At 38.5% G+C, this 27713-nt stretch overlaps 1 protein-coding gene across 6 annotated transcripts in view; it reads right to left on the reverse strand.

Moving 5' to 3' along the window:
• GRIK2 (glutamate receptor, ionotropic, kainate 2) overlaps positions 1-27713 on the reverse strand; it is a 580918-nt gene that overhangs the window by 324966 nt on the left and 228239 nt on the right. For all 6 annotated transcript variants that reach the window (XM_005883802.2, XM_014531347.1, XM_014531350.1 and 3 more), the window contains one exon: positions 1616-1797. In XM_005883802.2, coding sequence (XP_005883864.1) covers positions 1616-1797 — 182 coding nt within the window. The remainder of the gene's footprint in view (positions 1-1615; positions 1798-27713) is intronic.

The following is a 27713-nucleotide window of genomic DNA, read 5'->3' on the forward strand; positions in this document are numbered from 1 at the left end:
CTGGCCAGGCACCCCAGTGGGGACCCCCACCCTGAAGGGGGTGTGACCAGCCTGCAAACACCCATCAGCCCCTCACCCAGGCTGGCCAGGCACCCCAGCGGGACCCCCACCCTGATCCGGGACACCCTTCTGGGCAAACCAACTGGCCCCCACCCATGCACCAGGCCTCTATCCTATATAATAAAAGGGTAATATGCAAACTGACCCTAACAGCAGAACGAATGGGAATGAGTGGTCACTATGACACACACTGACCACCAGGGAGCAGATGCTCAATGCAGGAGCTGCCCCCTGGTGGTCAGTGTGCTCCCACAGGGGGAGCTCTGCTCAGCCACAAGCCAGGCTGATGGCTGCCAGTACAGTGGTGTTGGTGGGAGCCTCTCCTGCCTCCTCAGCAGCGCTAAGGATGTCCGACTCCAGCTTAGGCCTGCTCCCCGCTGGCAAGTGGACATCCCCCTAGGGCTGCCAGAGGGATGTCTGATTGCCAGCTTAGGCCCAAGCTCCCGGGGAGCGGGCCTAAGCCAGCAAGTGGTCATTCCCCGAGGGGTCCCAGATTGCGAGAGGGCACAGGCCGGGCTGAGGGCCCCCCCCCCACGAGGGCACAAATTTTTTTGCACCTGGCCTCTAGTAAGCTAATAATAATTGCTGTTTTCAAAGGTGCTATTAGGTCTGAATAGTGCTGAAATAATATTAAGAGATCTTACTGCTATAAATTATTTCATTTGATTTAGTATTATCTTTTTAAGTAAGCAATGCTTATTCTGGAAGGAATATTTCTTTTTTATTAAATGTCCTCTTAATAAAATTATATAGATTGCAAGTGTACAATTCTATAATACATCATCTGTACATTGCATTGTGTGTGTACCACCCAAAGTTAAATCTTGTGTCACCATGCATTTAACCCCCTTTCCCCTTTACTATCCTCCCACTCCCTTCCTTCTGGTAACCACTATACTGTTGTCTGTGTCTATGAGTTTTTGATTGTTTGTTTTCTTGTTTGTTCATTATTCCTTTCAGTTTTATTTCTTAATGTCACTGGGTGGGATACACATCCTTCTGGTATTTCCTTGCTGTTTGACATTGGTCAAGTTACTTAATCTTTTTGAGACTCATTCTCTTTGTCTTAAAGTAGAGATAGCCCATTTTCCTTTTGGTTGTGATGATGATTAAATATGAGCAAATGTGTAAGGCATCTCACAGTAGATACCAGCTAAATAGCAAATCTTTTTTTCTTTTCCTACCAGTTGATTTTAATGGCTGAGCTGCTCAACTATTGACCCCTAGTTTCTCCTTCATCTCAGTACAAAACAGAAATATCTGTGTCATTAATCAATATTCACATTAAAAAACAGTATTTAGCCATGTAAAATAACCTATGAACTACAATCTGTTTGAAGATCATCAATCCTGACATTACTTTTCCTGCAAAACAATTTATTAAAAGCAATTGTCAGACTTTTTATCAGAAAATTACATCTAGGAAAATATTCTGTGTGTACGGACAGAAAATAAACTGTCCGTATAACAATAATACTTTGATTTGAAAACCAAAGCCCAAACTTTAAATGCAAATTTAAAAATAAACTAATAGTTTAAGTAATTTAAACATTACCTGTTTCAAAATGCCTGCTGCCATTTCATGGCTACAGTCAAAGATTACATGGAACTCCTTGCCTCTTTTCATTTCTTTTAGTAAGGGTTTTGCATCCTTTGTATCAGCAGGTAGTTGACGAATTTTAAGTCGAAGATTGTACCTTGATGGAGCTTTGATGAGCTCTTGCAAACGAATGAGACCTTTAATGAAAAAGGTACATAAAAAGAATATTAGAGAAAAGTTGGAGTGGGCCATAGAATCACAAAACATACCACAATGTCTGATTTTCTTGCCCATGTATATGTGCATAATGTAGTATGACCATTAAAATTCCTATTTCAAAACTCTAGATTCCAGATGATTTTCATTAAAATAATCATTTTTGAAATTCTATAAGGTATTTTTCAAATTATGAAATACATAAATGACTATGAGTTAACATAAATCATTTAAATATGTAAATGAAGGGTGTCAAATTGTCTCCCTCTGTACCTCAATACTACTCACTGTTAATAGCTTGAAATATAAATATTCCATATACTTCCTGTGCAATTTCAAATATATACTTAGAGGTTTGATTTGTTTTGTGTTTTATATTAATAGTTGTTTTGTGAAAATGTTTTATACACTGTTTTAAGTCAGTGACTATTATTCTAGTTTGTCCATCATTAAGAGTGTTTTATAGAGGACGTAATTTGTGTAATTACTCTCTATTGTTAGAAACTTTGGTTACTTCTTTTTTTGTTTGTTGTTTACAAGTAATGGTTTAGTAATTTGGTGTATTTTCAAAAGTGAAATAATATTCCTTAATAAAATAGACTCTAAGTAGCCTGAACCATAATTAAATTACTTTAAGAAATAAACTTTTTAATATTGCTTTCTAGGTATAATATTAAATTCAGAAATTAATATAACCACAGACATTGGTAAAGCAAACATTTTCCTAGAGCAGTAGCTCTTGATTACATTAAAAAATAAATCAAACTAATAGACGCATATTTAATAGGTCATAGAAATGTCATGCACTTAAAAATAACAAAGATAAATAACTGACTGTATTCCTTTATATAAACTTCAAGTAATGAAACCCCTTTAGGAACTGATACAAAAGACACAATATATAAAAGAGCTTGATAAGAAAAAAGGATCAGCCAATTATATTCAAGCTTGAACCAAATTAGCAATTTCCTTTTCTCTTCTTTTTACTCTTTCTTCTTATCCACCTACCTCTTTTTCCATTTTATTTCTATATTTTTATTTCTCCATTTCTATCTTCCCTGAAAAGCTATTTTCATAAATATTAATATGACAATAATAATAAAGGAAAAGATTTGTAAGTAACTAACCTGGAACATATCATTATAACTAAAAACCTATCGTTTATTAAAATATATAAGATCTAAAGACTAAAATCCAATTATAAAAGTTTTAAAATAAATAATAGATTCTCATATATTTATGCTGTGTGCACTTTAATATAGTGCAACATAGTTAACTATAAAATTAACTTAACCAATTATTTTCATCCACAAATAAGACATACAATTTAAAAAACATACAAGCTGAAACTTATCTACTATCTTTTGCTTTTAAAATAGCATCCCATAAAAATTACTCTATTGTAGATTATTTTACAATTTTGCCATTTAAAATTCTCCAAATAATGATGGTATAATTTACAAAGTATAGTATTATCAGTTCATTTTGTTTTATAAATTTAAATATTTATTAATATAGCAAAGTAAATAGTATATAATTAATTGATATTACATGTACCCTTTAAACAATACAATTCAGTCTAGAGAGTTAACATGTATATAATGAGTACAGATTATATTATTTAGTATATACATAAAATTGAGCTGTACCAAGGTAAAAATAAATATCTGCTACATATAGCACCTGCTTAATTGTAGCAGAGTTTAACATTGGACTTATAAAATCTTTCAAAGCATGTATAAAAGGACCAGGTCCAGAGGAAACTTTAGTTTCCATGGTAGATCAGTAGTTCTCAAAGTGTGGTCCGCAGACCCCTACATCCTTACGTTTTCATAATAAAACTAAGAGATTATTTGGCTTTTTTACTCTCATTCACTCATGTGTGAAGTGGAGTGTACTAGAGGTTACAAAATGTATGATGTTACAAGAGATTGAATGAGAAAACAGATATGAAAATCCAGCTAACTCCCATTAAATCAAATATTAAAGAGACTTATGATAATATAAAGCAAAGCCACTCTTCTCACTGTTTTTTGTTTGTTTGCTCTGGAAAATATAGGTATGTTTCATTAAAAATATGCTATTTATGTGATTAAATAATGGGTTTACTATTGCCATTATTAAATGAATCAATACGTATTTTAAATTTATGATTTTTATTTTGAATATGGTATCAGTATATAAAACACATAAGTTCTTTCAGATATAATCATGAAATATTAAGAATGTGAAGTGCTAAAACCAAAATGTCTAAGAATTATTAGATTGGATTATCTCTAAATTGTTCATAGCTGTAAATTTTCATTATTCTAACAAAATTATTTATATAAACACAGACTGATCAATACCTGATCAGTAGCTTTAGCTGAAGAAAGAAGAGCAAGCTGCCCTTGGCTTATTTACCTCACAAGATTTTGTGCAAGTTAAATGTAGACTTAGGGGAGTTGGCCTATCATAACAAAAAATAGCCTGGGTATTGTATTTGAATCTCAGTTCAAAAATCTATGATCTGTGTAAAAGAATAAAACCATCTACATATTAATATATAAAACACCAAAAAAAGAAACTGGCATATATTAGATCCTCAATAAGTGGCAGTTGTCATTGGTGTTATTTTTATTAACATAGGAAGAATATAGTTATTTTTTTAATGTGCTAGTTATTAAGTCTGTTTTAGAAGGTATTTGACACTGATTTAGACTGAAAACCTAACAATATTTTAATCAAATTTTTAAGAGATGAACTTATTACCAAAGGAAAGGGGTTATATAGTTACAAATTAGTCCAGCAGTTTTAAGTTGAAAAAGCTCAACTAACTCAAAAACATAAAATTTATGAAGAATAAAATCCATAAAGAGTATTTGTGAAGTTCGCCTTAAGTATAAATACTGCCAAGGATATTCAAGTCTCTTAAGAACTCATGTGGATAGTCCCTGGAGCCATAAAACAATAAATGTTTACTTATTCTCTTCACACATATACATCCCTGCTGGCATTAATGTAACAGATTTCAGTTTGCCAGCTTCCCTGGGGAATAATATCGAAGATCTAAGAAAATAACTGTTGCTACTAGGAACTGCCATTTCCTAGTTAAGAATTTAAGTGAAATGTCTTCATTCAACATAGATCTACTCCATGTCTTCTATGTGGCAGACACTGTTTCACTGATAAACACTATGACTGAAGTTATATTATGTATTCAGTCTCAACTGCATGATATCAAGTCTGACTTTGGCATTTTTTAATACAAAAGTTGTTCCTATAATGTTTTTCACAATCAGTTTTTGGAATAAAAGTGGTTCAATAGCATCAGAGAGCAGAAATCTGGACACCTATTTGAATCCTAAGAGCAGCATCATAGTTTTAAGTTACGGCTTTCCATCATCTCCTGTACTCAGAAGTCTAAGCACTTCTATCTCTCTTGGCTTCTAAGCATTTGTTGATGTGCCCTGGGGTGTAGCTTCTTTTTTAATCTATATTTTCTTTCTAGGTTCTTTGTCTTCCTCATTATCTGACATTTAGATACAAATGTCTGTCCCAAACCTGTTATTTAGAACACTTTGGAAGAATAAGAGGAGTGACAAAATGGAAGATGCATTCAAAACATCCAAAGAACAGATGCTTACCTACCTATTTTATATAAGTAATTGGATGGCATCCTGTATGTGGATGGTGTTTTCTCCGTAGTAAAATGGGCGTAAACGAAAGGAATATATTCTAATTACAATACTGGCTATGTATTTTCCTCTGCAGATCTCTGTCGATCTTCCTACCTCCCCTAATATCCTCCTACAACAAACAATGTTTTAAAAATAATAATTCCTGAAAAGATCACCCTAATCAAATTCATCATCATATAGAACTGAATATGCATGCTTTGTAAAAAAAACAAAACAGTTTTCCCCCTTTTTAGGGGAAAAAAAAAGTGAGCCTCTCAAAGTATTTAAATGGTTTACATGTAGTCCTGTCCTATGGGGCCTTTGGTCAAAATGGAGAAATAAAGGGACCCATCTCTGAGATGAAATAAAAGAGAAAAGCCTATTTTATTGAAAATGTGGCTAAAACAAATAATTTCCGAAGAACAATTTTCAGAAAAATAGTTTAGCCAATTTGGCACCTGGTTAGGTTATTTAATGAAAGAGTAGAATTATAACTCCTTAAAACAGCCTTTTAATTAAAATGCCCACTTTTCCCTAATGCAATTAGTTGATGTAATGGTAATAAAAAAGAAACAATCTGCACAGATGGGTTTCTGAAAAGCTTCTAACAAAGAAGAGCTGCGCATTGCAATTATCACTTTATTTTGGAAGATGAGTAACATTCTACTGCCTCTAATTCCTTCACAGATAGTATATTTTTCTAACCTCTTTCCACTTTCAGTTATTTTACAATAGCTGAAATCAAGGTTTATCTTGTGCTTATAGGGAACAGAGGTCTGAGCTGCTCTTTTCAAAAGTTGCCATCAATTTAGCTTTTAAGGAGACTCCAGAAGGAGCCATTTGTGCACACTCCAGCTGGCGCTGCCTTCCAAAAAGATCAATCACACAACCTCTCCACAGACCCAGCCTCTCCAGGCCCCAGGAAGGGAGTCCCATGTCTCCTCCCATCCCCAGGTATTGATTTGGGCAGCCCACAAACTAGAGCTTTGCCACCTGGCTTACTCAACAGCCTTATTTATCATTTCAGCAAATGTGGTCTCTGTGCAGGCCAGACTTCCCCCAAAAGTGCACTGTATAATAAACGATACAAAAATGACTCATCTACATTCAATGGTTCATCACACACACACACACTTTTTTTTTTTTTAGTTGAGAAAGGATCATTCATTGAGAGGCCAAAGAATAACGTTTTGAGTTATTTTTATTAGGATGTTTTATTTGTACTACAGAATGTTTTAAAGAAAATTTGATAGAATATGTAGACCAGGTATGGATTTTGTAATGTTTGGTAATGCTCTAAATATAGAGAAGAAAGCTAATCATAATTTTTAAAAATTTTAAGTGGTTTTGACAGGAGAGGTAGATTGGCACTACAAAAATGTTTGTCTCCAAATTTCTGTGAGCCCTCCTCCTCTGGGGTTAGGTGAATTTGTTCTTCAGTACTGGGGAAATAGAAAATAAAGAACACTGGGGGCTAGGAAAAGAAGGGAGAAGAGGAAGGAAAGATGAAGCTTCCAAAGCTGTTTCATCTTGTTCGAAGAGAGAAAGCTAGTGATATGAAGTAAAATTAGAGGGCTGATCTCCTGAAAAAACCTTCAAATCCTAACAGTAACCTTCTAGACAGGGATTGGCTCCTCTCTTTCTGAGATTTGCTGTATTTTTAAAGTATGCTAGAGCCTAAGAAATTCAAAAATCAAAATATCCTATCTAATAAGAGGAACTATGCTAATTGACCCTCACGCTGTCGCAAAGATGGCGATGCCCAGAACAAATAAGGGAATATGCTAATTGACTGCCCTGCCCTCAAAGATGGCAGCACCCACAGCCAATAAGGAGGGAATATGGTAATTGACTGCCACACCCTCAAAGAAGGCGGCGCCCACAGCCACAAGAGGGCTGTCAGGGGAGGGCAGTTGTGGGCGATCAGGCCAGCAGGGGAGGGCAGTTAGGGGTGACCATGCCAGCAGGAAAGGGCAGCTGGGGGCAACCAGACCTGCAGGGGAGAGCAGTTGGTGGGGGGGGGATCAGGCCTACAGGGGAGGGCAGTTAGGGGCAACCAGGCTGGCAGGGGAGGGCAGTTGGAGGTGACCGGGCCAGCAGGGGAGCAGTAAGACGTCAATTAGGCTGGCAGGGGAGTGGTTTGGGGGTGATCAGGCTGGCAGGCAGAAGCGGTTAGGGGCAATCAGGCAGGCAGGCAGGCGAGGAGTTGGGAGCCAGCAGTCCCAGATTGTGAGAGGGATGTTCCAGATTGGAGACGGTACAGGCTGAGCTGAGGGACAACCCCTTCCCCAGTGGACGAATTTTGTGCACCAGGCCTCTAGTGTAAAAATAAAAGTACTTTAGCTTGATATATTGAAATCTAAATAGCAAATGAGTTTCAATTGCAATCTCAGCATGTGGATGTGAAGAACATTGTGTTGAGAATGATTTTCATACTAATTCTGTGTTCAGGGGCATGTTTTAATAGGGATTGTACCTGGGGTAGTGGGCTAGGCATGATAGCATCATGTAAAGGTCATCCCTATATTAAAATCTCCTGCTTATTTTTTGTATCATCAAATCCTATCCATTATATTTTTATTGATAGAAAAGCATTTCTATACTTCAAAATGAAAAATAATACAATGCCAACCATACATTTTAGGCATCCTGCTCTCTATGAAAGCCAGGACCTGAATGGTTCAATCCTGAACCATAATGCATTCAAACAAGTAAAGTCCAAAGAGGAATTCTGACATGCAGTCTCCTGAAAATATTTTACAAGTGTACAAATTTATAGTTTGAAGCGACTCGTTACAATTCTATATTTTCCTGTCTTCAAATAACCTCAAATCCTGAAAACTCACTCTGACACATAATACACATAAACACACACATGCGCACACATATGCACACCCATAAACACTACTCTGCTTCCATTTCCCTGGGAAATATAATTTACCTTTTTGTTGACATTTCTCTGTAGGAGAGTCTGACCATGATGTTTTTGTTATTTCTGCTTGGCTGACATTTGTCAAGTCCACATCACAAATACTACAGAACTGATCTAGCAAAACAGATGCCTCTTAGTAAGGCCTGGGTGAGGGAGTCACCAACAGGCAATTACAGAGTAACCGTTAGCAGGTAAGTCATGAAGAGAGGCTAAAACCCAAAGGTCAATACTGTGTGTTGCAGCATGCTGCGAAGTTTCCGAACCATACAGTGGCATGCAGCCCACACCCACCTCATTAACTTTCTCTCGAGTGCCTACAAAGGTATTTAAATCTTTTAAACTTTAGTTTTCTCATATGTAATAATGTGATAATATTTATTAACATATAGGAAAAAATCAAATGAGATAATAATCATTTGAATCACTTGATACTGTGCCTGGAACAGATTAATCCTTTTCACGAGTTTATGGTATGTACTTCTCTCTTGGACCCCAGAGATTGCAGGCCTGTGTGTGCTCCAATAGGCCCTGTTTGCTCCCCAAATCCTGTCTGCAGTCTTGTGAGTGGTCTCTATCAAAATCTCTCCATTTCAAGTATCTAAATCAGTTCTGTTTCCTGTTTGGAACCTAATTAATACTCTATCTATATGCTGATGACTACCAAATTTCTATCTATTGCCAGAACACTCCCCTGAAATCTGGACTCTTAAATGCACTCTCCTATTTCACAACTGTGCAGTAATGAATTAGCCTTACCCCCAAAGAAGTCTGGCCTTTGCTAGAGGCTCCTGGGAGGTAATTTCTAAGTCCTTGGAATGTCCTGCCTGACAAGAACGTCTTTGCTATCTGGGGCCCTTGTGTTATACAGGATGGTCTAACAATGTGACTTGTAGTAGGTGTTTGAGTTGTGAGGTTATCGATCTCTGGAGGGTCAGCCAGGCCAGTGCTCAGCCATGTCTGCATGATTAAGCACCAGTAAAAACTCTGGACATCAAGACTCAGGTGGGCTTTCTTGTTGGTAACATTCCATGCATATTGTCCCTTAGTGTTGCTGGCAATAGTTAGCACTGTTCACAAATCCACGGGGAGAGGACACTGGAACCCCTGAGTGTGGACTCCCGTGAGCTTTGCCCCGTGTGTCTTTTCTCTTGGCTGATCTTAATCTGTATCCTTTTCTTGTTATAAATCACAACAGTATAACAGCAGTCAATCATTCTGTGAGTTGTTCTAGTGAATTATCAAACTTGCAGGTGATCTTCAATACCCTTGAATTTGCAATTGGTGTCAGAAGTGAAGGTGTCCTTAAAGACACCTAACTAATGCAACATGTCAACTCTGATTTATAGTAGATACTACATTCCATACTTGGCCCTTCATCTCTCCATCCTGTGAAATATCTCCTCCCTCAGTTTTCTCAAGTAGGACAATGGCAACTCTTATCATTCCAAGTACTCAGGCCTGAAACCTAGTGACATATTTGATTCTTCTCTTTCTAGCAAAAAAAATCAAATGAGCTAATAATCATTTGAATCACTTGATACTGTGCCTGGCACAGATTAATCTTTTTCACGAGTTTATGGTATTTACTTCTCTCTTGGACCCCAGAGATTGCAGGCCTGTGTCCAATGGATTATAAAATCCTATTGGATCTTTCTTCAAAATAAATAAAAAAGCTACCTACTCTACTACTTCTAACACACTAAATTGAGCTACTTTGACCTCTCAAATAGATTAAAGTCTCCTAAGTAACATTGCCCTTATATATTTGTATATTCGGGTACATCTGGTAGTAGCTCAATTACTAGAGGGCTATTTCATAAGTTTGGTAAGTACAGTGTCTACCATTTTATGATAGAAAAGTGGGAATGAAGAATGCAGGAGCATGAAGAACAATTTTAGTACAGGCATAACACTATGGGAGCAAATGAACGGAACTCCCCAAAGAAGTCTGGCCTTTGCTAGAGGCTCTTGGGAGGTAATGTCTAAGTCCTTGGAATGTCCTGCCTGACAAGAGCGTCTTTGTTATCTGGGGCCCTTGTGTTATACAGGGTGGTCTAACAATGTGACTTGTAGTAGGTGTTTGAGTTGTGAGGTTATCGATCTCTGGAGGGTCAGCCAGGCCAGTGCTCAGCCATGTCTGCATGATTAAGCACCAGTAAAAACTCTGGGCACCAAGACTCAGGTGGGCTTTCTTGTTGGTAACATTCCATGCATATTGTCCCTTAGTGTTGCTGGCAATAGTTAGCACTGTTCACAAATCCACGGGGAGAGGACACTGGAACCCCTGAGTGTGGACTCCCGTGAGCTTTGCCCCGTGTGTCTTTTCTCTTGGCTGATCTTAATCTGTATCCTTTTCTTGTTATAAATCACAACAGTATAATAGCAGTCAATCATTCTGTGAGTTGTTCTAGTGAATTATCAAACTTGCTGGTGATCTTGAATACCCTTGAATTTGCAATTGGTGTCAGAAGTGAAGGTGTCCTTAAAGACACCTAACTAATGCAACATGTCAACTCTGATTTATAGTAGATACTACATTCCATACTTGGCCCTTCATCTCTCCATCCTGTGAAATATCTCCTCCCTCAGTTTTCTCAAGTAGGACAATGGCAACTCTTATCATTCCAAGTACTCAGGCCTGAAACCTAGTGACATATTTGATTCTTCTCTTTCTAGCACACCTTCCATCCAATGGATTATAAAATCCTATTGGATCTTTCTTCAAAATAAATAAAAAAGCTACCTACTCTACTACTTCTAACACACTAAATTGAGCTACTTTGACCTCTCAAATAGATTAAAGTCTCCTAAGTAACATTGCCCTTATATATTTGTATATTCGGGTACATCTGGTAGTAGCTCAATTACTAGAGGGCTATTTCATAAGTTTGGTAAGTACAGTGTCTACCATTTTATGATAGAAAAGTGGGAATGAAGAATGCAGGAGCATGAAGAACAATTTTAGTACAGGCATAACACTATGGGAGCAAATGAACGGAACTATAGTCAGTGGCCATGGAAATATGTTGTCCTTTGGCTTGACTCAATACACAAAGAATTCCAATGTATAATGTACATTAAAACAGTGGCTTGTGATTTTCTAGGCCAAATACTTCCAGATAATCATTCCATCTAAAGAAAGTTGTACAGGCAGCAGAATGCAATCCTACCAGGCAAGGTCTCAGGGCTATATCCAGAGGTCTCAACTTCAGAACAGGAGAAGCAACAGGAATAATGAGAAAGAAATGGACAGAGAATGCCAAAATTGCTACCTTGGGCTTGAGGCTCGGTCCAAGACTAGCTTGAGTTGAATGCAAGGCCAGCTCCACGCTACCCCACGAGGCTCCTAATTGGTCACAGCTTTCCCCAGGCTGAATTGTTACATGGAGTGCATTGGTGTTCCCTGCAAAGCAGGGGCTGCCCGCATGAGTATTACTCCTAAAGTCAATACCAAAATAGGATTTCCCTGTTTCTTCTCTCACTGCCATGAGGAAAAGCAATTATGCCATTATTAAAACATAAACAGGGCTTTTCACTGTGCTAAGGCTAAGATCCTTTGGCCTCTAAGGCCTTGGGGTCTAAGTTCAGTAAGTACCAACATCAATTCTATCCAGAATGCTTCAGTTTGTGAGAAGCCAAAAGACTTAGTGTTAAATTTTAATTCTTCTTTCCTTACTGCTATGAAAATTTGATGCATCCAATTCATGAGTGTATAAGGACATACTGACTGATTTCCAGCCCAGGTAGCGTTGGGTTGTGCTCAGTGGGGGCACCATAGGCACGATTAGTGGCTTTGCCCTAGGCTGACCCAGCTCTAGATCCATCCTATCATCTAATTTTAATTTGTCCGTTTTGTACAGCAGCAGAATGTAGGCCTATGCCTGGCATAATCAGATAGAGCAGGTAACAGGCTGGACAGTTTAATGAGAAGACAGCTATATCGTCAGAACTCTTTTGGTGAGATGCGCAGACCCAATTCACACTACACTGAGCAAAAAGGGAACTCGCTGCCTCCCATAACTGAGAACAAACTCCAGACATGCTTACAGGCAGGAATTCTTTGTTGCTCAGTTCTCTCTTCCTCTGTGTCCCCTTCATTTATCCCATGGCACAGATAATCAACAGAATCTCATACCCTTAAAGAGATATTTTCTTTGAAATTGCTGTCAAAATCCTAAGAAGGACCCTGTGTGACCCAGATTGGGGTTATCTGGTATGAAAAGGGTTGACATTGGATGCATCTGTGGGGGGAGGGGGAGGAGTGAGCCTTGCCTGAACCAGAGAGATGAAGATTTCCTCAGAGGGATTCTGGGCAAACACACAAACACAGCCCAGACATACATCATGGCAGCATCCTAGAAACTTTCTAAACAGGATAGCTGCACTTTGGTTTGTGATCAGAGTTTGGTAATATTGCGGTTCAATAGTTGTTTAAAATTAAAATTATTTTATTATTTTTCACCAAACTGGGGCCCTTTTGAGAGAGAGTCTAAGTAAGAGATGTAAGTGATCTAAGTGTGTAGTAATCAGACCAGGATGAGCATTCCCCAGGAACATTCTGGGCAAACCAGGGATTCTGTTCAGTCCTCCTCTCACTTCACAGCTTCTTCATCCTGCATCTTAGATATGTTATCCCCTGCTGTCCTGGCAATGCTACCCGCCCCCAGCAAGACTCGTTGTCCAATTCTGAAGGCCACATAGCAGGTTCCTTTGCCTGGAGACAATTCTGCTCAGATGAGCCCCTGTCCTTCTGTCACTCTAACTGCCCTCTCAGCCTGTGATAACCCAGAGTCAGCTCCCAGACAGTAGCTGATTAGGTACCTGCTGTTGCTAAATCCTCACTTGTGTCCAGGTCAGTGCAGTTGTCAAGTGGCAAATCATCCTTCATAGCTCCTTTTCTGGCTCTGTCCCAGGATGCTGCTGTTGCCTGTTTTATCCTACCATTTAATGCATCAAATATAATTTAAAGTAGACACTGTTGAAACAGCTTAAGAAGCTTACATGGTGGGCCCATGACTAACAATAATTGCCAGAACTACTATGTGCTGGTATAAATACCAAGTAGAATGTGACTCTTAAGGAGCTCAGATTTTATATTTTTGTCCCAGAAAAGAATACCATTAGCTCCCAATGCCTTCAGCAATTGTGCTCTTTAAACATGTATCCTATCTCATAAAAGGTTTAAAAATGTGAATATATCAGGAATTCACAACAGCAGATACTATGTGCTTTGAATTCGGAATGTAAAAATGAAATCCAATAATATAAAAGGTATCTGCTATTTTGAGATTAAAGGATAGTGGGAAGAGAGACCTGTAAATCATTTCTCTACAATGAATTCGGAGCAATGATGTGAGTGTCTCTAAAGTGTAATGGAAGTGGTAGGGATAGGATGCCCAAGATGGGCAACCATGTGGCAAGTGGAAATGGATGGACAGGTATTGGAGGAAGAAGAAACTGCATGTGCAAGATATGATGATATGAGAGTATGGAAAGCTCACAAAGACCTGTGAGTTCTTTGGTTGGTAGTGCTGGAACTCCAAGTATAAGCTGGACATAGTGGGAGGTGAATCTGGACCAGTATGAGGCAACAGCCAATTGTGAAGGACATCATATCAACTTGTACTTTCTATGAGAAGGAACTTCGTAGTTGCAAGTATTTTAGACAAAAACAATCCAGGCTGGCTAAAGCACAAAAGGAGAGTAGATTAGAACATTTCAGGCAGTTTCATGAAACCCAAGTATGGGATTTCAGTCATTCCTGAGAAACAGAAACAAGTAGAAACAGGCTCTGAAAATAACCCCTTTTTATGCCTCTGTTCCTTTTTTGCATGCCTGCTTTAGTCTTTTCTTTCTAACAAGACCAGCTTTCTCTGCCACACAGTTCATACAGGAGACATGGCCATCCTTCAAATTCACTCCAAGTGTGCTTCTTATAAGTCTAGCAGCTGGCAGAGCCCAGTTAACCTTTCTTGGTCCCAATTACAAATTTCTGGAGAGAAAGGGTTCACACCGACTGTGTAGACCTTAGTCTAATCACCTGTAGTCAGGAGCAAATACTTACTTTAAGGTATAATCATCACTGCCTGGGCCCCACTTCTGTGGGTGAGAAAGCTGGGAAGTTGGGGGATTTAGGTGTACTACCCCTGCCCACTATGGAATCACTGAAGAAATTAAGAAGATTGCTATCTACAGATTTTTGTTGTTGTTGTTGTTGTTCAAAGATCACTTTGACGGCATTTGTAAGGATGGATTTTGGGGTAGTAAAATAGTGCAAGATATTACTAAAAGGGAGGCTGTCTTGTATTTAAGCCTCTATTAGCCTAAGTGAGAGAAGAGCAGAAGGCATTCTCTCTACACTCTCCCTCATCCTAATGGCCTACCACATATCTGTATTTATTTTCTATCATTTATGTTTCTGGAAACAGAATTTCTTGTAATGAAGAAGTGTCATTGAATTTAATTGCACCTTAACTGAGGAAATGCATGTGGAATTTTTGAATTTTCACTTTAGTTTGAAAGACCTTTGGGTTGTTCTGAAACCTATGTCACATTGCTAACTTAATAGACTTACATTAATCAAGATCACTAGAGTGACATATAACACTAAAAATCCAATCTATTCATTTATAACGACATATATATCTGTCACAAGCATGGTGATACTTGATTGCATGGCCACTGCATTCTCAAATTACATGAGAAAGCATATTGTAATCTGAAGGTTGATTAATATTAATTTGGAATCAGAACAAAGGGAGTTGGCCCAATGAATAAAATAATTATAGAAAGCATTTACTGAGGGTTTGAGGTTCAGCCTTAAGAACTCTATAAAGAGATACTATTGTCTGCCCCTATTTGCAGATGAGGTGAAGGCACTGTTGTCTGGGTTATGTTCAAAGACCCAAAGCCAGATTCAAATCCCGGAAGTCTTTCTCCAAATTCAGTACTCAATCTTTGCATCCAGAATTCAATAAGCCTAGTCTTATTGGTAGTAAATCAGCTAAGAATTTATTTCCCATGAACACTTTTTTGATGTGTCATCTGTGTTTTCTTGTGTAAGTCTCTTTTTAAGAAACTCAAGTGTCTAATCAATCCTTTTTCCAATGGACACATTCTTTCTTTCAGTATGTTAGTACCCTGAAATGAGAGATAATCAAATCCTGCTTACCTGGGAGGCATTCTGTCCTTTAAGATAGCTTTACAACTTTTCATTCTGATTCATTATGTATTGTATTGACTTCAAAGTTTTAACTCTCAGAGGGAAACTTAATTTCAAGGTATGCCCAAAGTACTTAACTCCAACCCCCAACAGTGACAATGGCACATATAGAGTCCATTGACGCGTGCTGAAGTTTAAATTTTGTCTACCCCTGAGTTTAGGCAGTAAAACTATTCTATTTGATATGTATTTGTCATACAAATAAAAAAATTTGCTCATATAGTTAATCATAAATCTTATATTAATTTTCTATTCCAAAATATTTTTAGAGGTTAAACTTTTTTTCAATTTTATTATCTTGATCTTTTTCTCTGTTTCCTTTCTGATTATAATTTGTCATTTCTATTGCTCTTCAAATTCATCCCACTTTTCCATAAGTCAACTAAAATTTTCTGCCTTTTTAAAAATATATATTTTTATTGATTATAGAGAGGGAGGGAGAGGGAGAGATAGAAACATCAATGACGAGAGTAATTATTCAGCTGCCTCTTGCATGCCCCCTACTGGTGATGGAACCTGGGCATGTGCCCTGACAAACCATGACCTCCTGGTTCATAGGTCGATGCTCAACCACTGAGCTCCATTGGCCGGGATAACTGTCAGATGAAAGAGGAGTCCTTCTCTATTAAGTCCTTCTCAAACAATAAGCTAATGCACTGCATAGTCTCTATCATGACTGATATTAAGTAGCCCTTAATTGTCATTCCATGTAGAACTGCTGAATACATAGTCTAATTAGCACCTCACCTCCAAACACACATATTTTAGATATTTATACATTGTCCTTTGCTCCTGTTCCTTATTAACATGATGCTATCTTGCCATCTCTTAATTGAATGTTGCCTTTTGATAATTTGATATTTATTCTAAACATAAAAAAGAAAGTAAAAAACAAGCTGATAATTGTTTCTTTTCATTTTTGCAACTCAAAAGATTTTTAAAATATTTGTTAACATTTATGATCACATACAAAGTAAAAAAATTGTGTTTTACTAATTTTTAACAAAAGTTCTGAGACAATTTTTATAGACAAGAAAATGAGGCACAGGGATTTGAGCCAATTGAAAGTAGTTTAAATCTAATAATAAATGGCAGAGCTGGAATTTGTATTCATTGATACAGCTATTTTTTCTTATAAGCAATTATTTTAAAGACTAGGTGGTAAAAATGAGTACATTTAGGTTGGGCTAATTGGTTTCTTTTTGCCAAACCTGACAAAATATCTAGGTAATAATCTTCCTTATGAGGAGCATTTAGCCATTTTCATGATAGGTGGGATAAGTTCCTGCAAAAATCTCTTACTCCACTAAGAATTCATGTACCAGACTTTCTGGGCAGAACAGAGACTCTGTAGTCCATGTGCCTAGATCTAAAATGCTCGTCGCAATTTTGCTGAATGGAAAATGTGTTTAAACCTTCTTAGACAACTGAAGGAAACCTATGAACGTGAGAGTTAGGGGAAGGAATGGACCTTAAATAATTATCTTAAAGTCAGTAGCCTCCTAAAACTGTTAACTTCTAGAACTGAGAGTAAGAATCACTGATTTTGTCATCCGACATTCCTTAGCTATAATTTTCATATATTCAACAAAGTTAGTAACATTAGGGCATTTAATACCCATAGATGTGTCCTGTGCTATTTCAACTTCTTGATAAAATTTAAAACTGCAATAAAAACATGAAGTTGTCAACAAAGAAGAGCTGAGAGAGATTTCAGAGAAGAGGTAGGTAGGGGCATGGGTTGGACATGCAGAATGGTTTCAGAAGGTGGGAGCAGTGGCAGAATCAAGGTCAGAAGCTTGGTACAGAGGCCTCAGACATGAGACATACTGACACTCTGGGTGGGCAGGAGAGGAGCGAAGTGTAAGTTGAAAGCAGCATGGCTGGGTAATGCAATAGTAGGACAGACCTTCATCCCAATTTGAAGCCTAATTCCAAATCATAAAGTTTGATCTTATGTTTGTCTTGGGTGTGTCACAGGGTATGTGAGGAGTAGGGCTAAGCAGTTTAGTAGCAGCAGAGCTGTGCAATCTCCATGTACTGGTCATTCAGGCTCTCCAGATCCTAGGCCAACTACCCACTGAGGAAAGAAAGACTCAGCCAGCAGGAAGCACAGAAGTAGAGATCAGAGAACAGCAGAAATAATTAAGCTGGAAGTTAGAACCCCATCAAATTAGTTGTAATTCAAAAGCAACCAGACTTTAATTCCAACAGGAGACTGAGGGGAAAAGTCACACATAAAACAAAACATTAGGATCCACTTGTAAGTTGGTATAGTTGTGGGTACCAGAGACACAATGAACTTACTTCAGTGCAGCAGATGAACTCTAAATCTGACTAAAGTAAGTCAAAAATATTGTTAGGCTACCTGCCTTGGTATTCACAAATCTTGATCTTACATATTTATTCAATTTATGATAATAATTTATTAAGCATCTACTATGTAACTGACCCTATTCTAAGTACAGAGAACACCATGGAATCCAGGATGATAGCGACCTCACAGTTAAAGGGGGCAGACAGACATGAAACCATGAGTTGCAATGTACTGTGGTAAGTACTACCATGAGGGCAATGCAGAGGCAGGGACAACTGTCTAGTAAATTAATGTTTTAGATGATATTTTAAAGGACCATGAGTTAAACAGGCTAAGAGGGAGGCTTGACTCTTGGAGGAAAAGAAAAACATGTCAGGCAGAGCTAACTTCCTGTGCAGAGGCACTGGTGACAGCATGGCAAGCTTGGGGAAGTGCAAATAGTTCTGTCTCCCTGGCATTGAGCAGGGAGAAAATATGAGATGAGGGGGTTTAGGGGAAGATAATCAGAGGCTGTGCCCCTGGCGAGGCTAAGTCAGAACCAAGTAGGTAAGGAAGTTAGGAGTCTGGAGTGTGTGTTACCAGGCAGGACTTTGAAGAATTAGGCCTGTATAATGTTCTGAGTGGGTTATTTGGTATGAAATGCATGAGAGCGCCTGGGGCAAGCGACGATGACAGAGGTCTGGCTGTGAACATCAGCTGTGTAACCTCAATGCGCCCCCCCATGGAAGGCTCTGCTTCACTCTTTGAATATGTTTACAACCTTGACACAACTTTCAGCACATTTTGACATTTCTAAAGAAAACATGCACGTGTAGATTTTTACTGAAGAATTAGTGGGAGAGACAGGGGAGAGGGCTTATATTACAAGAAACAACACACTCCCCCAACCCCCAAGTCTCTCTTCTTGATTATGTGACACAACAGTCCCCTTTCTAAGAATTGTTGACTCTTCCCTTCATGCACTGTCCAATTCTCTCCCTTTTTCCTACGGCAAACATCAACTCTGTCTCAACTCTCTCAATCTTAACCAGCGGACAGAAAAGCCCTGGAGGTCTATCTGCCAACCGGGCTTATCAAAGCCATCACAGGTTGGGTCTCTTCTTCATGGAGACTGCTATGCTACCTTCATATAGCATTTCCTTCATATTGTTACAAAAGGCCACAATGCTCTCAATCCTGAGTGTAAAATCTTTCTTCTTTATTATTATTCTCTTCAGAATACAAGCGTACTGCTATTTAATTTAAGGAAATGTTTGCTTACACTAACTTCCACACCAGCTATCACCTCCCTGAGTTGCTTTCCTTTATAAAGAAGTTCCCAGCGAGTTGTCTATATTCAGTTTTTGATTCGCCCACTCTAATTTAAGCTCACTCTAAGTTTTTTGTGCCCACTACTCAATTAAACTGCTCTTATTAAGATTACCAATGCCCGGCAGGCTACTGAATTCCACGGTCAAGTCTCAGCTTTCATTTCACTGATAAGCAGTATCACTCTGTGCTCCTTCGACATCATTTCTTCACTTTATTTACAGGGCACTTCCTGTTCTTTGTTCTCCCCTGTCTTACAGGTCCATCTCATCTCAACCCCACTCTTCTTTAATTATTTACATCCACTTCTATGGTGATCCCATCCAATTTCACAGCTTTGATATTACTCTCAAATGTATCTTCCAGCCCAGGCTCTCCTGGGTAGTTAGATGCCTATATCCAAATACCTACTCCATCACATCTCTACCTCTATGCCTGCAGACACCCCAAACTTAACATATCCAAAGCTGTACTCTCTGTCCCATTCACAGTCTTCCCAGAGTCAGTTGATGGCAACTCCGTTCTTCAACTTTCCACCTTAGAGAATTTCCTTTGCCTGTAATGCTCTTTTCCTATTTATTCACAAGGCTTGCTTGACCAACCTATTTACAATTGTAATCTTATCCATTTATAAGTTATATTCCTCCTACATTGCTGTACTTTTTTTTCTGTTATACTTGTCACCTTCTAACACTCTGTAATCTATATATTTATGACACTGATTACTTATTTTCTGTCTCCCTCCACTGGAATATAAACCCAATGGAGGCAGGGATTTGATCTGATTATTTCTTGTATGTATCTCAGGTGAAAGAGCATATCTAGCACATGGGAGATATCCCAAAACATTTGTTGAATGAATGAATGAATTCCATGATCTTTCATCTTGAGAAGCTTGCAGTCCATTGGGAGAAATAAATTACACGTTGAAAAAAAGAATGTCTGCCAGTACTAAGCAGAATGTGCCAAGTGATAAGTGAGTAGAATAGACCCAAAGTGCAAAGACATTATTTTCCCTAAGGATTCAGAAGAACGGGCCCAATTTGAATAATTCATTCTGGGAGAAAATTGATCATGACCTAGGAAAGTGAAGATGGGAGGAAAACATTTTAGATGAGAACAATTTAGAACCTCAATGCCATTATATTTCTGAATTTAAAAGGGAACCATTTGTTTCTTAAAGTGAAAATACAAAGAGTTCATTCCAATTGGAGGTCTCTTTCTTCTTTGTCTACAAAATTTCAAAACAATGGCCCACTGAAGGGCCTCTCAGTTAATGCATCTGCACTGGCTATTTCTAGGTGCTGGGGGTGGCTGTAGCCAAGGACAGCAGAAATCAGTCTGTAAGGCCCAGTTCATATCAGATGTTTCAAGTCAGTTAACTTCAAAATAAAGCGGGGAGGGAATTAAATACTTAGAAACAAAAGAGAAAAATGTAAGTGGGCTGAGGGAAAAGCTTTTAGCAAATGTGAAAAAATCATGCTGGCACTGATGATGGGCCACTTAGGAGAGATTATTTCTAATAGAACAAAGAGGGGCGGAGGTGTGTGAAGTTCAGGCTGGAGTCTCCTCAGAGACCCTGTGCTCCTGCCTGTCACTTTCTCTTTGAGGTGCACTGACTTTCTGTTGATGCACCCCCACCTCTGCATCAGCTGTTCCTAAGCACAGCCAATTATGAGATGAAATAGGTTTTGGTATAGAGTCCCTTTGTCCACTGAGTGTTTTCTCAGGCACTGTTTAGGGTGAAACTGAAATGGAAATGGATAAAATGTATCTCTGCCCAAGTCTCTCCTCTCATCCTTCCCCTCTCCTGGGTGACCCCTCTAGCACTTCAGGAAACAAGTGGACTGCATGCTTATTTCTCTCCTTTTTGTCAGAGAACGATAGGCTTGTGCTCATTTAGATTGCTGTCTTTACTAATTGATTTCTAATATGTTTCCTCTTTGAGAGTATTTGTATTTTAAACTTTTGCTTTTTAGTTGTGGTCTGGAAAATTCTGTGCTCTGGAATCTAACGGAGAATTTTAGTATCTGAATTCATTCTAAGAATGAGGCCCAAAGTACTTTCAGATTGCTTTGGTCAAAGGAAATGGTCATTTGACTGAATTGTGGTCAGCAAACCGTGGCTCGCGAGCCACATGCGGCTCTTTGGCCCCTTGAGTGTGGCTCTTCCACAAAATACCACGTGCAGGCGCGCACGTACAGTGCGATGAAACTTTGTGGCCCATGCGCAGAAGTCGGTATTTTGTGGAAGAGCCGGTATTTTGTGGAAGAGCCACACTCAAGGGGCCAAAGAGCCGCATGTGGCTCATGAGCCACGGTTTGCCGAGCCGCAGTTTGCCGACCACTGTAAGGAAGCCCGTTTCAAAGAGTTTGTCAAGGAGCCCTGAATCCGTTTTCACGCAGGAGACATTCCTGAAGATCTAGGGGCGGCAAAAGGGTTCTTCTGGCCTTCACTGCTCTCATCTGCAGCCCTAAGGTATGCTCTCTGCTCAGACTTGGTACTGAGGACCCTTTTGGCTGGCTACTTCCACCCTTCTGCACCCTCCTCTTTCTCAATCACTTTCTTCCCTTTCTCAGCTGCCCATCGGCCATTCCTATACCAGGGCTCATCCTCTGGGTTTTCTCCCTTGACTCTCGGCTGGCACTTGGTCTGATTTCCCTGGCCCTACCCTGAAGCATGGTGGCCCTGCTAGTACCGCGGACATTTTGTAAACGCATTTGCCTGTTTGCTACACATTTTAAATCTCCAAGTTCATTATGAGGAGGATGTCTAGATTAGGAAGGCGAATCAGTTCTAATAATTTATGCGATGTTAAGTAAAAGCTCGAATATGGCCTATACTTGGATATGGCCTTGGATCATCTATGGAAGTCAGGGTTGATTCTCAACTGGTAAACATCTCATGAGGAAATTGGTTGTTAAACATTTTGAATATCACCCCAACCTACTTTGGCCCAAACGGAAAGTGGTAGAGTGCAAAAGCATAGACCTTAGATTTATCCAGACATGGGTACTAATTAATGTGTGACCTTGAGCAAGTTATGTAACTTCTTTACTTCTATGGTCTCTGTGATTACTCTGTGCTTCCCGCAAGATTAAATAAGATGACAAAAATAAAATATGTATCACAGTTTCTGAAACTATTATTATTTGCTTCTTTATTTTTTTGTTTGTATTCCAGGATCTGAACTACCTTTTTTGAAGGAGGGGAGAGGGGTAAAGTAGTTAGAAATGGGCTTCCAGAAAGAGAATGGTTCTGGTAATTATTTCAAATGTTTAGTTCCTTCTGAAATTCTCTAACAATAGAAATAATTTAAGATATTCTTATTATCTCAAACAGTAAATACATAGAATCAGGGGTGGATAAACAATCTTTATAGCTTTGAACTCAAGCCTTAGTTTATCACATCCATCTTTGCATTAAGAACATTCTTACCTCATGTCTATGCAAAGATATTTTAAATGAGTTATCATGTTTTCCCTGGGAAATGGATATGAATATTGACTCTGAAAGTATTTTTAGTGTTTTTTCAAAGTTATAAGTCAAGATACCATTGAATGTTCTTAATGCAAAGGCATCTTGACTTATAACTTTGAAAAAACACTAAAAATACTTTCAGAGTCAATATTCATATCCATTTCCCAGGGAAAACATGATAACTCATTTAAAATAGCTCTACATTGACATGAGGTAATAAAGCCCACAATTTGTGGCCTGATAATCTAATGGAATACTAGAGTCAATCTTGGCAATTCTGAATGAATGAATAGTTTATGTGATCCTTGGTTAATTCAAATCTATGTACTCTGAGAACTGGGAATGGTGATAGGCATTTAGTAGGTAACTAACAAATGTTTATGTGAACAATGAATAGAGACACCATTCAGCCCAATGCTAATTGTATTGAGTTTATATATAGCTTCTAAGCTATAGTTTCTCCATCAGGGGTGATCTTGCCTCCAGGAGACAATAGACAACGTCTGGAGACATTTGATTTTCACAACTAGCAGTGGGTATTGTTACTAACATCTGATGGATAGAGGCCAGGGATACTACTAAGCATCCCACAATGTACAGGACAGCCCTCCACAACAAAGAACTAATCTGCCTCCAAGGACGAGAAACTCTGCCCTAAGCCATAGATACTTGAGATTGGTATGTCTCATACCACAGTGATATGTAATGCTGCCTTCTGCTTTCCATGCTGAATGCTTTATGTACTCGCCGTTAAATGTGTATTCGGGCCATTTAGGTAGATTTTCCATGATCTAACTTTACTTTGCCTGCCCTTTTACAGTATGGCAGGGGCTATTCATCTTTAGTACGAAAAAAAGCAAATGACTTAGGGAGTTGTATAAGAGACATTATGCATCCTTTTTATAGTGACAGTCTGCTGCTGCAGATATAATCTTTATCCTCTGTAAAACCAGAGACACTATATACCATTTACTCATCTCTGCTTATCTCTTATTTTTGTTTGTCTGCTGCAGTTTCTTATGTCTCATAAAATAAAACCTTGGCTTAATGTGCACTTCTGTAGCCTTGGAGAAAACTTTGAATCCTCAAAAATGCATAGAGTGTAAAAGTTGCAAAGATGATATCATATTATTACTTTTGTTTAACACTTCCTGCAGGCCTGGGCACTTTTCTACATGCAACCAATTGTCTATATCACAATTTAGCCCTGTAAAATAAAGACATGCATAAGGAGCTGTGGACCTGGACTATCGTTTAGCTTCAGCTGCTAAGTCCCTCCTCAACCTGCAATATGTACAACAGTTAGTTTCATTCTGTCATCAGCCCTTGTTGTGTTTGCTGGTATTTGCCTACTTGTGCTAAAGGCAGAGAGTTGGTAGTGAGGAACGTAAGTGCTAGATTCAACGCTGGCATTCAAATCCTGATCCCAACACCACAGTATTTCACCTTGGAAAAGTTCCTTACTGTCTTTACAACTCAGATTCCACATCTGTATATGAGGACAATAAAACCAAGTTATGAAACTAGACAATTGAGGAATGCACACTAAGTACTTAGACCATAACCAGCAAGCTGCAAGTTCTCAACAGTACTTGTTAGGATGATCATTAGTGAGCTTTATCTCTCATGCATTATGTCTTTCTTGTCTCTTCTCCCTGCTAATAGTGAGGAGATAATTTCTTCTCCAAATGTCTATGTTGTCTCCCCGGCCCCTACCATATATTCCTGCTTATAATTTGCAAATTGTAAGATAATGTTGACTAGATACAAATGTAGCAGTTTTAACTTCTCTATCTGGCAGGAAAGTTAATATAGCCTACGGACAAAGAATCTCAAAGTCATCCTCAATTTTCTCTAGTGATATATTTTGTAAATCTTTAAGTATAGGGGCAGAATATTAACATAAATGTTGCAGTTGTAACATAAAATAAGTTGATGTATTAGTCTCTTTTTGGTGTGGGTTTTTAATTTTTCCTAAAGTGTACATATTTAAAGAGTAAAATTTGATTAGTTTTGATATCATGAACTTATCACTACAGTCAAGATACATTTTTATCAGCCACCAAGGTTTCCTTTGTAATTATGTTTACTTTATCAGAAGGCTTGCAGGTAAGAATTAACTAGATTAAGATCAACACAAGGAAATTTTGCACTCTCTCAACTAGACATGCAGAATTATAAGTACATCGCCAAACAAAATAACAAAACGTTTTCTCTGAAATCTAAGTGAAAGTGTAGTTGGGTCAAAATATAGGTTCTTGGACCTATAACTGTATAGTATTAACTCAGTTATTCACTCAACAAATATGCACTGAGCATTTACTGGGAGTCAGCACCTGTTCCAGGGGGAGGGGGAGTACAGTCTAAAGAAGATGAATCCCCTGGAACAGCTTACTGGGCAGAGAAGCCATAAAACTAAAACTTATAAAAGTAGATAGCCAGCACCTGTTCCAGGGGGGAGGGTACAGTCTGAAGAAGATGAATCCCCTGGAACAGCTTACTGGGAAGAGAAGCCATAAAACTAAAACTTATAAAAGTAGATAGATCCTTGCCCTCCTTGGTTTGGCTCAGTGGATAGAGCATCAGCCTGCAGACTGAAGGGTCCCAGGTTCAATTACAGTCAAGGGCACATGCCCCAGTTGCATGCTTGATCCCCAGTGGGGGGCATGAAGAAGGCAGCCAATCAATGATTCTCTTTCATCATTGATGTTTCTATCTCTCTCTCCTGCTCCCTTCCTCTTTGAAATCAATACAAATATATTTTTAAAAAATGTAGATAGATCCAGATAAAATTTTAAATGAAATACTGTCCTAAGCACTAGATTGTGATAGGTTAAAAGAATGTGTAAATATCATTTATTTGTAACTAGAGGCCCGGTCTATGAAATTTATGTACTGGGGGTTGGGGGTTTACTCAGCCCAGCCTGTGCCCTCTCGCAGCCTGGGATCCTCTTGCAGTCAGGGACCCTTCGCTCCTTACCACCCGCCTGCTCGCTGCTCCTTAGAGTTAGGCTCGCTGCTCCTTAGCGCTGCCGCAGAGGCAGGAGAGGCTCTCGCCACTGCCACTGGGCTAGCCAGCCTTGAGCCTGGCTTCTGGTTGAGCGGCGCTCCCCCTGTGGGAGTGCACTGACCACCAGCGGGCAGCTTCTGCATTGAGGGTCTTGCCCCTGGTGGTCAGTGTGCATCATAGCAACCAGTCGTTCTGCATATTAGGGTTTGGTCGATTTGCATATTAGGGTTTTATTATATAGGAAAAGACTTTAATAACAAAGTTGGATTTTTATATTTGACCCTACTGTTAGAGAGACAGTGGAGAGCAGAAGTGCTGCTTATATTCAAAATAAGTGTGCATTAGTGCAATTTATAATGTTACATTAGCATCAAAATTCTTAGAGGACCAATCTTAGAGGAACTATAAGGACTAATCAAGAGCAATGAATTTCAGGATTTTAAAAATAATAGTGCAATAAAAATATCACCAACTTATAATTCAGTTTTATAAAGAAAATGTTCAAAATGTTCAACTAATCATAGCAGTTGATATTTTTTAAGGAACAATATAGCCTATACTTGCATAGGGGAGATGGGGCATTTATATTTTATGTTCCAGTTTTGTTCAATAGAAATGTTTATATCAAAAAGGCATCAGTTTTGTTTTTTTAAAATACGTAAACATTTATTAAATGGCTGGATGGCTTAGTTGGTTGGAGAGTCATCCCCTACACCAAAAGGTTGCTGGTTCGATTCCCAGTCAAGGCACATACCTAGTCTCCTAAATAGTGAAGCAATAAATTATATTGTATTGAATAAAATACATACATAATTAAGTAAACAATATCATAGTAGGTCACTGTTCATGTAAAATCTGCCCTGTCTCAACTAAAAAGAAGTTACTGTCAAGAAACACTGTTTCTATAGGCACAGAAAATCAATCTGTGTATCTCTGATTTTCCAATAGCCTCTGTGAATGATCTTTGATCTTTGCTGTAGAATAAATGCATAAGAAACCCATTTTCAATGGTATAAAAGCTAAGATCCACACTTTTATTGATTTCACAGAGGGAGAGTGAGAGGGAGAGAGAGATAGAAACATCAGTGATGAGAGAGAATCACTGATTGGCTGCATTGCCCCACATTGGGGATCAAGTCTGAAATCCAGGCACGTGCACTGATAGGATTGGAACTGTGACCTCCTGGTTCATAGGTTGATGCCAATCACTGAGCCATGCCAGCCAGGCTAGATTTGTTTTCTTTTATATACAAATACAAATAGCTTTGTCACTTTACTTCTTTTCCACTTTCTTGAGATATAATTGATATATAACTTTAAGTATAAGGTATACAACTTGAATATTTTATACATATATATGTTGCAAAATGATTACCACAATAGTGTTAGCTAATACCTCCATCACCTCATATAACTAGCGTGTTTTTGTTTTTGTTTTTTGGGGGGGGCAAAGGGGTGATGAGGGGTAATATCTACTCTTTAGCAACTTTCATGTCTATAATACAGTATTGTTACCATGTTGTACATTATATTCCTAAAATATATTCATCTTATAACTGGAATTGATACCATTTACCCTACCCGTCAGCCTCTGGTTGTCCACCATTCTCTCTGTTTCTCTGAATTCAGCTTTTTAAGATTATATACGTAAGTGAGATCATACATTGTCTGACTTTCTCTGACTTTTTTCACTTATTATAATACCCTCAAACTCCATCCAACTGATGCAAATGTCAGAATTTCATTCTTACTCATAGGTGAATAATATTTCATTTTGTGTTCGTGAGGGTGTGTGTGTGTCTGTGTGATGTGATATACAGATCACATCTCTTTTATCCATTCACCCATATATGAACGTAGGCCGTTTTCATACCTTGGTTATTGTAAATAATGCTGGAGTAAACATGGGAGTAGAGATCCTGATTTCATTTCCTTTGGATTCATATCCAGAAGTGGGATTGGCGATTCA

Source organism: Myotis brandtii, unplaced genomic scaffold (assembly GCF_000412655.1).
Source record: "Myotis brandtii unplaced genomic scaffold, ASM41265v1 scaffold8, whole genome shotgun sequence".
Taxonomy (NCBI): Eukaryota; Metazoa; Chordata; class Mammalia; order Chiroptera; family Vespertilionidae; genus Myotis; species Myotis brandtii.